The 16,840-nt window shown below is 42.2% G+C and overlaps 2 protein-coding genes across 2 annotated transcripts; both read left to right on the top strand.

The window, feature by feature from the left end:
• Positions 1 to 2,667: 2,667 nt before the first annotated feature.
• LOC308298199 (uncharacterized protein) lies at positions 2,668 to 7,509 on the top strand. Its single transcript, XM_080741755.1, has 4 exons — positions 2,668 to 2,967; positions 3,335 to 3,460; positions 4,288 to 4,415; positions 6,227 to 7,509. Exons 1-4 carry the CDS (start codon positions 2,706 to 2,708, stop codon positions 6,350 to 6,352), a joined length of 642 nt encoding a protein of 213 aa, XP_080597881.1. The 5' UTR covers positions 2,668 to 2,705; the 3' UTR covers positions 6,353 to 7,509.
• A 5,770-nt stretch (positions 7,510 to 13,279) lies between these two features.
• On the top strand, positions 13,280 to 15,071 carry LOC308298351 (protein S100-P-like; the record flags this gene model as incomplete). Its single annotated transcript, XM_080741935.1, has 2 exons — positions 13,280 to 13,417; positions 14,931 to 15,071. 2 exons carry the CDS (start codon positions 13,280 to 13,282, stop codon positions 15,069 to 15,071), a joined length of 279 nt encoding a protein of 92 aa, XP_080598061.1.
• Between the last annotated feature and the right edge of the window lie 1,769 nt (positions 15,072 to 16,840).

Raw genomic sequence — 16,840 nt, 5'->3', positions numbered from 1 at the left:
TCAGCTGTGATCCTGGGGGCCGTGGGCTGTTACTACAAACGGAAGATAAACAGACTCAGAGGTGAAACTCCTGATTCTTCACGTTGTTGAATGCATTCAAACATCACAGTGAGCTGACTCACCATTGACTGTTTCTCTACTCATTTTGTCAAACCATTCTGTTCTATACCTTAAAGTGCAGTCCAAAGAGGAGACATCCCACCCAGGACAGCCTGAGACCAGTGTGTGACTTCCTGTTCATTTACTCTAGCAGGAGAACTCAGGAAAAACATTGTACAGAAACAAGAGTAGAACACCATTACTATATGGCAGCATATACTTTTTTTTAATGTCAAGGATCCCTAGTTTGGTATGCATTAGTCAGGCCACAGGCCCCCATAAATCTGTAAGGGGTCATTTGGATCCTAACTATGAAGGTAGGGACCACCTGGCACCCCCTCAATGACCCCTGGGGGTCCCCAGACCCCACTTTGAAAACCATTGAGATACAATTATGAATGTCCTGTCCCTATAACAATTGATTTACTACATACGTGTACATTTTTAAACTCATGTCCCCGGGTGCACTGGCTCAGCCTGTTGTTGCATGCAGCACAAACAAACCCACTCACACTACTCTGGTTTTGAGTGCAGCCCTTGTCCTGTGTGACAAACATCACCTAACCCCAACGCTCTTTACTCCATACAAACAACATCAACAACCACAACACAGAATTATGCTAACACCAGTCATAATAGCCCTCCATTACCTTGGTAGGCTACATCAAGGCCAGTTAGGCCAGGTGTTGTAAGATATTCAATGTAGATGCACCTGTAGGCCTAACTGATTAGGAATTCTGCAGACATTTTGAGGAAAAATAATGATAAACATTTCACAATAAAAGTTTATATTTCTTCTCTTTGTTTGTTTGTTTGTTTTGAGGGGTATTGCATCACCATTGAACGTTTTTCTGAAGAAGTTCAGTGTTGCATGGTCGCAGCTTGGATCAAATGAATAATCTACCTTTTAAAGTGCATGTTTATGTTATTTATATTTCAGATTTAAGGCATTTACTGTAGTATGACTTGACCCTGGCCCTGCGCACAAGAACTGAAGACAACTCATGTCCCCGGGTGCACTGGCTCAGCCTGTTGTTGCATGCAGCACAAACAAACCCACTCACACTACTCTGGTTTTGAGTGCAGCCCTTGTCCTGTGTGACAAACATCACCTAACCCCAACGCTCTTTACTCCATACAAACAACATCAACAACCACAACACAGAATTATGCTAACACCAGTCATAATAGCCCTCCATTACCTTGGTAGGCTACATCAAGGCCAGTTAGGCCAGGTGTTGTAAGATATTCAATGTAGATGCACCTGTAGGCCTAACTGATTAGGAATTCTGCAGACATTTTGAGGAAAAATAATGATAAACATTTCACAATAAAAGTTTATATTTCTTCTCTTTGTTTGTTTGTTTGTTTTGAGGGGTATTGCATCACCATTGAACGTTTTTCTGAAGAAGTTCAGTGTTGCATGGTCGCAGCTTGGATCAAATGAATAATCTACCTTTTAAAGTGCATGTTTATGTTATTTATATTTCAGATTTAAGGCATTTACTGTAGTATGACTTGACCCTGGCCCTGCGCACAAGAACTGAAGAATAACCTTTTACACCACCATTCTTCTCAGTTATTTGCTGTCACCTTGCAGTCATGCAGCAGGGGGTCCTTGTCATAATAGCTACTGTACTATTTGTCCTGATGTCAAGTGAAGTTTCTCACAGAAAGTGAGTCAGAGCAATGCGAAGATGTACTTTCCTCAAGATGTCCGTACATCTCTGCTCATGCGGTTTGAGCGCTGCGCTTTGAGATGTGACCTCCCAGCAGAGGTTGTGGTTAACATGTTGCTAACACTACTTCCGTTTGCAAAGTGACAGTGTTCAAAAGCATTGTGACAGTACACTTGTGTGTGTGTGTGTGTGTGTGTGTGTGTGTGTGTGTGTGTGTGTGTGTGTGTGTGTGTGTGTGTGTGTGTGTGTGTGTGTGTGTGTGTGTGTGTGTGTGTGTGTGTGTGTGTGTGTGTGTGTGTGTGTGTGTGTGTGTGTGTGTGTGTGTGTGTGTGTGTGATTTGTTTTACGTGTGTGTGACTGTATTGTGGGAGGGGGTTAGCTGGAAAGAAATCAGAGGTAAAGTAAAGTTTGAAGTGTTTAGAATGATGAAGCTTCTCCTGAGAAGTCTGCTCCTCTCCTCTCTCTGCTCTATATCCTCTTGGGGTAGGTAAAAACAATACATACATACAGCATATAAAATGCAGCAGTTATTTCATTTCCAACATAAATAATGCAGTGGTGGACACGACAATAACAAACTAATACTTGACTGTAGCACTGTACTTAAGTAAATGTTTTAGAATCTGTACTTTACTTTAGTATTTATTTTGGATACTTATCACTTAAACGCTATCTCACGGCATCACTTTTAAGACAAATATTGTAGACCTACTTTTGACTCCATTTCTACAATGGCAAAAAGTACATTATTTTATGATGATCTGATGAACTGTATCATGCACGATTTAAGTGTTAATCTATAATGTATGGAACTGTAATAATATGTTACGTATAAACAGTGATAGATTATGATGATTATTTTTCTTTTTTTAAGGTGTTTCATCTGGAAATGAGTTTTCTGTGACCCAGACTCCTGATGTCACAGTCATGGAGGGAGAGACTGTCCACATCCACTGCTGCTGGTCGAACAGAGACTTCAAGAGAGTCGCAGTTGACTGGCTGAAAAATCAAACAGAGTTTAGAACAGTTACAGTTGCCTGTAACTGTTCAACGTTGACTTTGTCAAATATATCAATAAATGATTCAGCCACATATATCTGTAAAGTCACTATAATATTACCAGTCTTCTATCAGGATAAAGGGAATGGAACTATGATCACTGTCACAGCCAGACACAACACAAGCAATGGTGAGTAATGCACCACGGGTTCACCAGTGGTTTATAAAACAGTGTTACATTGAAGGAAACATAAACAAAAACTAAATATCACAATCGTTACATTCGCTTTTATTTTGCGAATGGCCCCTCCTCAAGATTGAAAAAGGGCTTCTTTCCAGTGCAGTCCATATTATATGTTTATTGTGCGGAACGCAACCAGCAAGGTTGACTGAAAATACACAAAAGAGCAAATATGTACATTATGTTTCTGGACCAGATTGAAACTGTATGACCACCAGCAATGTTAACAGTTGTGTATCTAATAGTTTTCTGATGCTTAATATCTAATTGGCAGTTTTCTGATGATTAAGTCTTTCTTTCTGTGTTTAATTTAAAGATTCTCCCTCTGGTTTTAACAATGCTGAATGGTCTCTGCCGCTGCCTGTCATCATTTCCTTGGCTATCGTGTCTCCACTGCTCTTCATCACCTTCATCTGCTTCTGTTGTCTGTGGAATAGACAAGGTACAGAACAAAACATTCTATTATCCACTCAAACCTGCATACGTCGGTGACCTATCCTTTTCCCCAAATCTCATTGTGCAGCTTGTAGATCTGCAATTTTTCTGTGAATGTTCACCTATATGCCCAGGATAGGGATGTTATAGGGTTCATTTGGTTAATGGACCATATCATTGTCAATACGTGCCAGTAATTTAGATTTAGATTTCACACACTGATTTCACACCTTTTCCAGAGCGCTGCTGTGTAGCTGCGATTTTGGAGCACATGGCCCGCACACACGCATAGGTGCCGCTTGACACCGCAGTTATGGTTGAAAAATACTAAAAGAAAATACTAACTAATAACTAATAATTTAGTCAGTCATTACTTGGTCAATAATTCACAAATGTTTGTGCAAAAGTTTTTTCACACTTGAATATGTTAACTTTATTGCTGGGCTCTAATGGCCCTGGGTTCACTTCGGAGGTCCGGAGGTCCAGGTTCAATTCCAGCCCTATCAATGTGTCGAAATGTCCATGAGCAAGACACTTAACCCTTAACTGCTCCCCCCTCCATGCTCTTCTGTGGGCAGCACTCAGCTTGGTGAAGCTCAACACTGAATTTCCCCTGTGGGATGATAAAAGTAAATTTAAAAACAAAAAATCAAATCCTGGGTTAACTTTTGTCAACTTCAACTTTATTGTCACTTTATTGTCATTTTAATAGCAGACACGTGTGTGTGTGTGTGTGCGTGTGTGCGTGCGTGCGCGTGCGTGCGTGCGTGTGTGTGTGTGTGTGTGTGCGTGCTTGCGCGTGTGTGTGTGTGTCCGTGCGTGTCTGTGTGTCAGGTAAAGCAGCCAGGGTGATCTACGAGGTGCCCCATGACCACCGTGACTCTACAGAGGTGGAGATGGCAGATTTGGGGGAACAGGTGGATGGAAACAGCACCACCTCCTCCCGTGGCTCCTCGCATTGGGTGAGTACAGTATTCAGACAACAAGGTCACCTCTCACAATAGCTGGGCACAATAAAGGTAGATGTTAAAGGTAGACCTGGGTGACCACCGGTAGCTTATACCACATACTGTAAGCAAGGCACCAATGTTTGACAGTGAATCGCAGGTTTAATTCCCCCGCCAGCCGGACCAGTTACTCCCCTGCTCTCTCTCCCACCTAGTATCTATGTCTCTCTACACTGACCTTGTCTCCCTACACTGACCTATTGAAGCAGCAAATTAAATTAATAAATAAATACATATACATACATAAAAGATAAATAAATAAATATCGAACTGGGCACGTCAGGGTACGACAAAGTTGGGATTGGACCGTTTTCTATTTTGGCTCAGATAGTGAATATATTCAGGGCTGATAAATATCCCTCTTACTGTTTTTTTTAGATAAGATTTGTTAAGATTGTGAAAAGGGGAAGGAAATAAAGACAAATGGAAAACGGTTCCTGCCTAATGTTGCTATTTTGAGCCATTTATAACAAGAATATTGTCCGCAATTAATGACAGCTACTGCCAGTCACCATGTGGGGACATGCAAGTGACTTTTTCAGAATGTTTGGTGTGTCAGGGATGTACAGTATAAGCACTGTGCATCACTATGTGAAATTGTGCACAAGGCGATCCAAATTATCTGAAACAACAGATCATTACACTCTATGCAATAAAGTTTAAAACAATAAATAAATACATCTTTGAAGTCTGCTGTAACATATCCATCCATCCATCCATCCATGTTTGATGACGCCCAGAACAAATCCAGTGTTGACAGAGCATTGTGAAACCCAGTCTGATGCAACCAACCACCCATACAGTACATCTCTGACTAATTGTGCCCAACGCTCACACCCACTTAGCCCCGCACTGCAAGCACTCACAAAGGTCAAGCAAGGACAGTGATACTTTCAGCACCCCCATAAATGCCCACCTATTCAGATCTGCATGCCAATGTGTCTCTATTTGGTATCTCAATTTTGGATATCTCATTACAGACAGGAGGGAATTAGACTTTTATTTTTAAATAGCAGATATACAAGCTCACAACGTTGTGGTGCGGTGGATAAGTCATTAATAAATAGACCTGTGCCCAGGGGGTGTGCACAGTATATGAGCGATTGAATGTAGGAGTCTCAGAAGTAATGTTGGAGAACCCAGACCGGTGCCTGTTGGGCAGAACAGTCACCATTGACAATATTCACACGGCAGCCATCTTGCCATATAAGTCAATGAAATGCCACCCTAGTTGCCACCCTATAGTACAGTTTTCAATGCAAATTTCAAACATGGCCACCATGTGAATATGGTCCATTGACGTCCAGTTGTGCAATACCTGTCTGTGATGTAGGCATTGTTTCAGCATGCCACTGTTACCATGGTGGCAACACCGTTTGTTATCAGCATGCAGACAGATTGCGGACATCATCTCCAAATTTGGGCATCGTTTCAGCTTGCGGCTGTTACCATGGTGGATGTCACCCTGCTCATCTCCACATTTGGACATTGTTTCAGCATGCAGCTATTACCATGATGGCAACACTGTGTAGTATCAATGATGTCAGCATGCAGACAGACGGTCAGACGGCAGACGAACAGACATTCGGTAAATTCATAGTTAAGATATTCACTCATATGATGGGTTTTCTCTCTCTCTCTCTCTCTCTCTCTCTCTCTCTCTCTCTCTCTCTCTCTCTCTCTCTCTCTCTCTCTCTCTCTCTCTCTCTCTCTCTCTCTCTCTCTCTCTCTCTCTCTCTCTCTCTCTCTCTCGTTTGCTCCCACAGTGTCAGGTGACGGTGTACGAGTCCATTGACTACTTTGAACGTGTGGAGGACAAAGACAGTGGAATGGATGAGGAGCAGCCCAGCACAGGCACTCGCCCTACCTCCAGCACAGTGGACTCTTCTTAACTCACAGTATTTGCTGTTAGCAATTCAACTGCATGTAGGCAACTGTACATACATTTCCCCACATTATTGTCTGTGCATCTCTTTCACACAATAGAGGAAAAAAAGTCAATTTGCAAGGTGTTCAGCTTGAGCCCTATAGGTGAGCGAGCTGCCAGGCAATCAGGTGCCTGCACCGAGCGGTGCGTAGGGTTGGAATCTGTTAGGACAGTGTTTCTTAAACTTTTACATTGCAAGGTCTTCTCTTTAACTCTGACAGTATACAAATGCAAGTGTCAAGTTTAGGGTCCATTTGAGACCTAGAGTAGAGAAGGGGACGGCCCCATAGGTCGAACTCCCGTTGGGTCGAACAGCGTCAGCAGGTTAGATAATCACCCGCGAGCGTCGGCAGGTTAGATAATCACCCGCGTCACGGTTACTGAGGTTAGGTTTAGGGTTAGAGTTAGGCTTAGTTTTACTGAGGTTAAGATTAGGGTTTGGGTTAGAGTTTGGTGGTCGATCCAAAGGGTGATCGACCTAATGACATCTTACCCCTAGAGAATCCCTGGAATCCACTTTGAGAACCACTCCGTTAAGATTCTAACGATTCCAGTTCCTTAACGATTGCCTCTTAAGTCTGATTCCTTAATGGTTCCCTTTAACAATTCCTATATAAAAATAAAAATAAACAATTATCATAATATAATATAGAATGTTGGCTCTCATTCATTTTTTTGATAATCAAATCACAAATTCAATTATACAGTGTACACATTATTATAGCAGTTAGGTCCAGGGACCCTCTGGGTTGCTTGCTCCAAATGGACCCTTACAGGTCAGTAACCCTGAGAGAGTACAAATGGAACCTCACACTCTTATGGTGGAAATCCAAAAGTTTGAGAGCCACCAGTATTGTAATTGTTTATAGCGGGCGTGAAGTCCACATAACAGCTCTGACAGTGTGATGAAACCGGTTTCATATGTCATGGAACCGATTCCGGCTCAATGTTGGATCCGGCTCCTCCAGTTACTCTGGTTCCGTACTGTTGAATCAACACTGTGCGAGTTGCATCCGATAGAGCACTTCACAGTTCACACATGACCCAGGTATTGAACCAAACTCAAGCCTGAGTGGACAGTATATGGTATTTATTTTTATTTTTCTACATGTATGCATTTGTAAATGACTGAAAAGCAATGTACATATCTTTCTATAAAGTCTCAGTATTATCCAGTGTTATGGCGTGTACTTATTTCTTCAAGAAGTATACTGTATGTGCATGTGTATGAGCCAGACACGTGCACTACTGTAGAGTCTGTGCCCATGAGACAGAGAGAGAGATGAGAAAACCAAGCAATACAAGTAGAAGTACAATTTTCATGAAATGGAATGATGCATTTGGTGACATTTTGAGAAAATCCTGCCCAGTTTTCAAAATATAAATAAAGACAATTTCAATGGATCAATGGATTGGGTTAGGTTCTAGCACCAATGACAATGTTGCACACATGGCAGTAATTTCCATATTTTTACATACAACATATGACTTTATACTTCATATTTGATGGTGTTGTAGGGTCACACATATCCATGTATGTATCAAAATACTGCACTACAAAGTTGAGAGACTTTACATTTCATTAAAAACAAAATTAATTGGGTAATATTATTTGGTACAGTGATGTGTTTTAGATGTGCTAGTATATGTTCCTTCACGGGTCCTATTTATACCATGCCTTATATATAATATATCTCATACTGTACCTGACCTGTCATTGGGACCCCAGCTGCATGCTACACACTATATGCACCAGCATATATAGTGATAAAAAAGGACTGATTTCTTGGTGACTATAGGGGTGCTTGTGTATTTTATTGCATTTTCATAATACAAAACACATTGATACTGTACATTTGTGGCAGCAGTATTTTCGCAGTTCATTTTGATACATTTGGTGTAGTTAAAATCAAAATAAATTTAGATATTTCTTTTTTGTCATGGCACACTGACTATCTAGAAAATAAAAACATGGCACTTAATTTCAAAAAGGTTGCTGACCCCTGATCTAGATTGTGCAACAGCAAAGCCGAGGTTTCACAATGACTGGTATGACTGTAACGAGGATGGAACTGTGGCTGGGTGGAAAGCGCGGCAGCGGGGGGCTCTACGCGACAAGCCGAGACCTAGAGAGACGTCGTTTCCATTTCCTGTCATTGACCTACAGCAGGCCTGAGGTCAGTGACAGCCGGAAATGGAAACAACGTCTCCGATTGTTTGCACATCCTCTGCATTTGGCCCCCTATAACGTGTGAATCTGACATGTAAACTCCAACACAACGCACATGAACACACACACACCCCACCTCATGGATACAGTGCACATACGGTACAAACGCATGCTGTATATGCACACTTAGATGTGCATGCACATACCCACATTAACATGAACGATGCACATACATGCAAATGCACTGTATCCACTCACTTGCGTGTACGTGCGTTTACACACAAACCTATGCACACAAGCAAACATGCACGCACGCACTCACACACACACACACACACACACACACACACACACACACACACACACACACACACACACACACACACACACACACACACACACACACACACACACACACACACACACACACACACACACACACACACACACACACACACACACACACACACACACACACACACACACACAGAATATGACTACCGGACCGATATTCAAATAAACCCATTCCCAATTGCCCACAATTCAGGTACCGATATATGGATTGGCAGTTACTCGCACAATTCCTGCCAATGAAAATATAAGTGACTGCTGACATTTCATATGGAGAACTTTGACATTCGCATCTGTCATGCAGAGATTAGGTTTCCACATAGCGGTGATGAAATAAACCTCACGTATCCTGCAGCAGCTGTGTCCAAACTTGAACATTAAAAAAGCACACATACTCTGCCGCTTAACGGCCAAACACACACACCGTAAGAATCCCCAGTGTTCATTTATCCATTCGTAACTATCGAAATGGACCCTTTGATAACAGTTGTACTCTCTGATATAAATGGTTGTCGCAAGAAATTCCAAACTCATAATCTCTGGACCAGGTGAGTCAGACACTTGTAAGACTGTACAAAGCTGAAAGACACACCCACAGTATGTTGGCTTACAGTAGGTTATGCAAAGTCACCGCTAAACGTTCGCTCTTTCTTCACTGTTCTCATACACCATAGGTGTCCCCACATGATTCTTGGGGGGTCCCCAGATGACAGTGAAGTGACAATTTAAGGACCCCCCCCCCCCCCCCCCCATGGGGAGAAATAAAATAAAAAGTAATCAACAAACAATATTTAAAAGCAATGGTCAAATTGTCAAATAAGAAAGAGGCAAAATTATTATTGTGAAAATAGCCGATCTACAATCTGCTATTTTCACAATATTTATCATGTGGAACCGAGTCGAACTAAATTGAATGCCTACTGTACATTCCAAGAGCTTGTCAGGGTGTGTGTGTGTGTGTGTGTGTGTGTGTGTGTGTGTGTGTGTGTGTGTGTGTGTGTGTGTGTGTGTGTGTGTGTGTGTGTGTGTGTGTGTGTGTGTGTGTGTGTGTGTGTGGGCCAGTGGGGGGGGTCCCCAGTTCAATGAAAAGTTCTCTCAGAGTTGATTTGTTCAAACTCACGATTTCACTGTGTTATGTCCTCTGGCTACAACAACAAAAGAAAAAAAAGAAGTGTTAACCACCATGCATCCTGCTGTTGTTTTCTCACACTCTGTCAAACTTTCTCATAACTCTCTCTCTTTTTCTGCATATAAAATCCGTTGAGATATTCTACACAAGGGCGGGGTCAGCAACCTTTTTGAAATGAAGTGACATGTTTTTATTTTCTAGATAGACATTAAGTGTGCCATGTCATTGTCAACATACATTTGAATGGCACCTCAATACAAATTCAGACATATTTTGATTGTCAGGACATTGTTATAATAATCATTAGACTAGCAATAACCCACCTATCTCCCCGATTCTCTCCCCATGTAAAAGTTAAGAATTTTAATGAATGTAGAATTATGTGCAGAATATCATTTGCTGCAAATTAGGTGACTTAATTTAATTGACCACGTTTAAAACAATATTTGATTTAACATAAAAATCCTCTCTCACACACCTGTGTGCCAGTGATCACCCTCCCCTGTGCCAATGTTGGCACCCGTGCCTAAGGTTGCCTACCCCTAATCTACACACTGTGGGTTGAAAAATATGTATGCAACAAACTTACAACACACCTGTACACATGTTTGTACTCTCAAACATATAATTTTCCGAATGTCTGTCTGTCTGAGTGAGTGTCTGTCTGTCAGTCACAGCGTTTCTCCTCAGTGGCTGGAGCAATTGATCTGAAATCGCATCACCATTAGCGTATGAACACACCTGACATAACTGTGAAGCCCGTTTGTCACTTTCACAAATCATATGCTGTATATTAGCATTTTTATGGTGTATCTACTATATATTCTGCATCTAGCATGAGGCATATCTATTCTGCATCTAGCATGAGGCAACATGTTTAACCAGCTCTGTGTGTGTGTGTGTGTGTGTGTGTGTGTGTGCGTGCGTGCGTGCGTGCGTGCGTGCGTGCAGGCGGGTGGGGGGTTACACAGTATCTCTGTAGCCATTAAACGAAACAGGTATTTCTTACATTGATGCTCCTACATCATGCAAGCACCAGTTAAAGTTACTTTCCATCCCTCATATAGTGTGTGCACAGTGCACATCCCATAACCCACACACTGCACATCTTTTCGGAGCTCATATCTTTGAACGGGTAAGGGCTAGTGTTTGTAATAGAAAACATAGTAGCTGATCTACAAGCTCACAATGCATCGTGGGCTTGTAGATAATCTATTTTCACATATTGTTCACCTAATGTTCGCCTATTTTCACTTATTGTTTGACTGTTTTTGCCAAACGTTCACCCATGCCCAGAATAGGGATGCTAGAGTGTTCATTGTGGGGCTTCAACCATGAACACGGAGACATTTGTCAAGTGAAGCCATCATCTTTTGCTGCTTCCCCATGATGAACTGCTTAGGGAAAGAATGTATGTATGCAGCCTCATGGTGGCGCTAGAACAGGAGCATGTGAGAAATCAGGGGTGGAGGTTGTGGTTTTGCTAGCCAAGGAGTGTGTGTGCAAAGTGTGATGTGACGTGACGTGACGTGACGTGACGTGACGTGACGTGACGTGACGTGACGTGACGGACAGACAGAGGGATTGACTGATGGAGGGACAGCCGGTGGAGGTTTTCAGTCAGGTCGCAATAAACTACTGTACTACCATAGTTGGGTGTCTTCCACCCAGCACTGGAAATGATTATGCAACCAGATTAAAAACGAAAGCGCAACTCACTGGGGACTAATCACGCACAGACTGACGTTTGCATGCACACACATGTTCATGCATACCCAATGCGTCCATACCTAACCTCCCAGTGAGCTACAAATTACACAAAAGTCACCCACTAAGATTCCAGGATTGAGAAACTACGCTGTGCTGTTACATGGGTCATATAGCAGGTGAACCCAAGCGCAGACTCAGACGAGGAGCCCAGGGTGGAGGCTGGGTCTGGGGCTGGAGCTGTTAGGGCAGGGTGGCCATGCAGGAGTCCAGAGCCAGGTCACAGGAAGTGGAATTGAGCAGGTTTCCAGGACAGCGAAGCCCGGCTGATGAGGCAAAGGACTGGAGGCAAGAAACCTGGGTCAGAGCAGATGGTGAGAGGCCCTTAGAACTGGCAGAAGTGGAAGTAGCAGACCTGGACCCGTGGACTGCTGGCTTAGCAGTCCAGGCGTGTTGCGGGTTCTACTCCCGTTCCCGACAACGTGTCAATCCCCCTCCCTGCAGTCTACTGTAAACTATCAATAAAGGCAGAAAAAGCCCAAAAGAAAATCTTAAAAAAAGAATCAGCTGTTTTCACTACTTTTGTGCGACGGCCTTGTCTGATGAAGCAGGGCTTTACTTTGCGAAAAAATGTAAACATTTGAAACTTGGAGATACAAGGTTTCTACCCAACAGTGACGATATATAAGTGGAAGTAGCAGGGCTTAGTGTATTCATAGGGCCATTCATTCTGGAATAGGTTGCAGCTGCACACACAGAGGGAGATTGCAACTGGAGAAGTGCATGGCGAGTTCAGGAGACCCAGTATGGGTAGTCGAGAGGTCATAGCAGACAACGGTGCACATGCTTACGGTTTTTCAGATATTACGTACATTCTTGCTAACGAGAACCATGCTCAAAGATGTAGCGTACCGTAGTATTATAAGACCCCATCTCTGTTATGTGCAGAGCACTGACGTCCACAAGTGCTTTGTGCACACCTCTTGATCTTGAACCTAACCAACGCTGTCTTCCACATATTGCATCTTTGTCAGTCTTTGTCACCCTAACCCTAACCCTAACCCTTTTTAAGGGCAAAACTAAACAAATAACAGAATCTAAACCAGTATGTCTGGTTGGGTTAGACAGTGGACCTGGACCTCCTCTTAGATAAATACATTTTCTAAAGAAAGAGATCAGAGAGAGAGCATTAATAAGCACATGACTGATACTCGATAAAGCGATGTGTGTGATGTGGAGTGTACATTGGGCGTTGTGGGATTGAGGCTTTGTTGGCATAATCGTAGCCGCCTCCCCAAAACAAACACTCTGTTATTACCGCGCCCTTAGCCACACACTTATGCTGTAATAGCTCTAATGGCGGGCTTTTTTTTTTTTTTTTTTTTTGCTTCATCACAGACAGGCCTTTTTCCCATTGTTGGGCATGTATAAAAAGGAGACTCAGCTCCGTCTGACTCGCATTCACTTCTTCTCAGAGGTTTAACCAGAGGCTTTTCTGTGTCGTTTTGACTGACATCTCCAAGCAACCAGCCATCATGACCAGCCTAGAGACCGCCATGGCCATCCTCATCAAGACCTTTGATCAGTATGCTTCTGCAGAGGGCGGCAAAGACACCCTGAGCAAGGCTGAGGTGAAGACACTGATGGAGAAGGAACTGCCCGGCCTCATGAAGGTACTGTACACCACTGGTTCCCAGACTTTTTTGTCTCAGGGCACCCCATAAATATCTTTTTTAAATCCGAGGCACCCCTACATTATAATTCTCACTCCCAGCGCCTTAAATTTATAGCATATCGTCGTTGTTCGTTTTGTATTTATCATCTACCCATATGGGTACTAAACTAGTGAAAACAGCAGATCTACAAGCACAACGCCTTGTAGATCGGCTGTTTTCACTAGTTTTGTGCGGCAGCCTTGTAACTTGGAAATACAACTTGGAACTTGGAAAGTTTCTGCCCAGTGACGATATTTTAGTGATTATGTTGCGAGGAAAACGTTGAGATAATAGACATTTTGGCTAGAACTGACTGAAAATAACTTTGTACTTCAAGTTTAAAATGATACTAAATATTTTTTCAAGTGTCCAAATAAATTCCAAATATTCATCACTGGTTCCCAAACACTGGGTCCCTTTGTGGGTCCCTTTGTTTTTTCTTTCCTACATTTTGGGGTGGCTGTAGCTCAGGAGGTAGAGCAGGTTGGCCAAATCCCGGCTCCTCCTGTCTACATGTTGAAGTGTCCTTGGGCAAGACACTGAGCCCCTAGTTGCTCCTGGTGAGCTGGTTGGTGCCTTGCATAATTTCCACCGCCACCGGTGTATGAATGTGTGTGAATGGGTCAATGTAATGCACATTGTAAAGCGCCTTGGATAAAGGCGCAATATAAATGCACCATTTACCATTTCCTTTTTTAATTATTACAATTCTATATTTTATCAAAAAACATTCCCATTTTCTTTCATGAAATAAAAACCCAATTCAAATATTATGTATTAATATTTTTCATAGTCATGGTAAAGGTGTAATAATAATAATAATAGTATATAATAGTGATAAAATGTGAATACAAATAGCATTGATTGATTGATTGAATACATTATTAGCAGTTTGCATAAGAAAAGCACACACCAGTACAGTTCAGATACAATAGGATTAGGATACTAATAGGATTGAAACACAAGAAAGCACTATCTGAAATGAGATAGCAATATCCCTGTACTGTCTGTAATATAGTATACAGACAGTATGGAAAGAGGTGAGCCACACTCGAACCCGGGACGTGGCAGTTAGGTGCAAAGCTAAACTCTTTAGAGGCCTGTTTGACAGTGTAATGTACACTATAATTATAACTGCTAGTAAGTGCACGGCAAATCCCACTGCACCTTTCTCTGCACATTTCCAGAGTTGTGAAGCTTGAATTATAACTGACACACACACACACACACACACACACACACACACACACACACACACACACACACACACACACACACACACACACACACACACACACACACACACACACACACACACACACACACACACACACACACACAGGAAATTGTCTTTATTATTATGCAATATAACCATTCATCAGTCATTCTCTGCTGTTGGACTGAAGGGTTTTTTACAAATAGCGCAACACTGCCCTTATGAGTGGATATGTTTTTTGTTTCCCTTATGCAGGCATGTAAGAACGCAGGGGATATGGACAAACTCATGAAGTCACTCGACCACAACGGGGATGCCACCGTGGACTTCCAGGAGTTTGTGGTCCTGGTGTCTGTTCTGTGCTGTGCGTGCCATGGCCGCTGCTCCAAGAAGTGATTCGTCCCCTGTCACCCTACCTACTAGCTTGTTCACAATTTTGTCTATAGTTTGATGTTAGTGAATACAAAATTAAAAAAATAAAAGACCTTAGAAGTAAAATCTGAAAATCTCCTACTGTGTTGTGTACTGTGATTCTAATTGTCTGTGGGAAGTTTGGTTGAAAAATATCTACATATATTTGTACAGAGGGTATATTCACTAAATTATGGATCATACAGATTACAGTACATCAGAACTATTTATCTAACTGCCTGCCATACCTGCCTGCTTGTCTGTCTGTCTGTCAGTCAGTCTGTCTATCTATCTGTCTCTCTGTCTGTCTACCTATACATTTTTTTTGTAATCTATAATGTATGATTTGTAGCCTAGTAAACTGACTCCTCCCATCTTCTGTTCGGGAAGAGACTGGTTTACGAGGCTATATGATTTGGACCATAGCATTTACTTTCACAAACTTTGAGTATATCTAAAATGCATATTTGGGGGCATTTGGAAACATGTATGGCACATGCTGTATTTCCTAACAAAGGAATGATGCACAGTGCACTTTGCATTGTTCGCACATACCGGTAAATCAAGGTGAAGGTGCACACAAAGAGCAACTTGATAGGTCTAGATCTGTTTCTTCACTATCAATACTCAAATGTTTTACTTAAGTAAAAGTATCAATACCCGATCTGTTACAAGTGCAAGTCAGGAATTGAAAATGTTCATTGAGTAAAAGTACAAAAGTATAGGTGTCACAATGTACACAGTACCAACAGTAGAAGGTAATGCAAAATGTCCCATATCACAAGTTTTCAAAGTGTATGAAAATGTTCATGTGTCACATTGCAACACATTGTGAGCCTTGTAGATCTGCTATTTTCGCCTCAGAACAGAGATGCTACAGGGTTTAAGTGGTTATAATGTTGAAAACGTGCATGTTCTGTACTGACTGAAAATCTCACTCCTCTGGTGGTGTTGCAACTACTCAAAGCCACCCACCTGTATGTGCATGTGGTGTGCATGTGGTCAGAGCAGAGCCTGTGTCAATGCATCAGATGGAACATTTTCAGCCACAGCAAATACCGTGGCTCCGTAAAGCCTGATTTATACTTAGTTGCGTGCCTTTGTCATGCTCAGTAAATAGCAGATATATACTGTAGTAAGATGCCTCAGGGCAACATGCGACCTCGCCCTAAAGGCCATCTGGCCAATGATGTATATCGTGATGTATATCGGACCAGTTACCCATATATGGAGATCTGTGTACTGTATATAGTACATCCCTTTTATGCCCATACATGGAGATCCCTGAACCAGCCACACATATATGGGTTGTCTTTCTCCATATGGCATTCCCTTATGAAGTCTGGTTAGATATGGGCTTAATATTGATGATATCAGGGATATCCATATATGGGCATAAAAGGGATTCTGTTAGAGTGGTTCCCATGACATCACAACATACAATATCTTTTAAGCCTATACATGGAGATCCCTATCTGAACCAGCCACACAGATATGGGCCATATCTTGGCCATCTGGCCAGTGATATATATCGATGACATCAGGGATCTTCATATATGGGCATAAAAGGTAATCTGGGGAATACCCATGTATGGCCTTTTACATAGGTGATATCACCTGTGATGTCACAGTGATGTGTCAAGGAAACAAACCCATAGACTGTAAAAATGTGTACATACGCGTCTACACGGACGCGTACAAGCTGTGACATTTCTCATGGTAAACTGCGACCTTCGGTCGTAACAAGCTTATCT

Source organism: Nannobrachium achirus, assembly GCF_963921795.1.
Source record: "Nannobrachium achirus genome assembly, chromosome: 14".
Classification (NCBI taxonomy): Eukaryota; Metazoa; Chordata; class Actinopteri; order Myctophiformes; family Myctophidae; genus Nannobrachium; species Nannobrachium achirus.
Note: the sequence above shows the minus strand (reverse complement) of the source record. Positions and strands in the feature narration are given on the sequence as shown.

Bases quoted from the DNA above. Each gene is read 5' to 3' on its own strand.
- LOC308298199 (XM_080741755.1), top strand. From the start codon at position 2,706: ATGGAGGGAGAGACTGTCCACATCCACTGCTGCTGGTCGAACAGAGAC. The intron at 3,461-4,287 runs GTACAGAACAAA...TCTGTGTGTCAG, and splicing joins TTGTCTGTGGAATAGACAAG to GTAAAGCAGCCAGGGTGATC. The intron at 4,416-6,226 runs GTGAGTACAGTA...TTGCTCCCACAG, and splicing joins CCCGTGGCTCCTCGCATTGG to TGTCAGGTGACGGTGTACGA.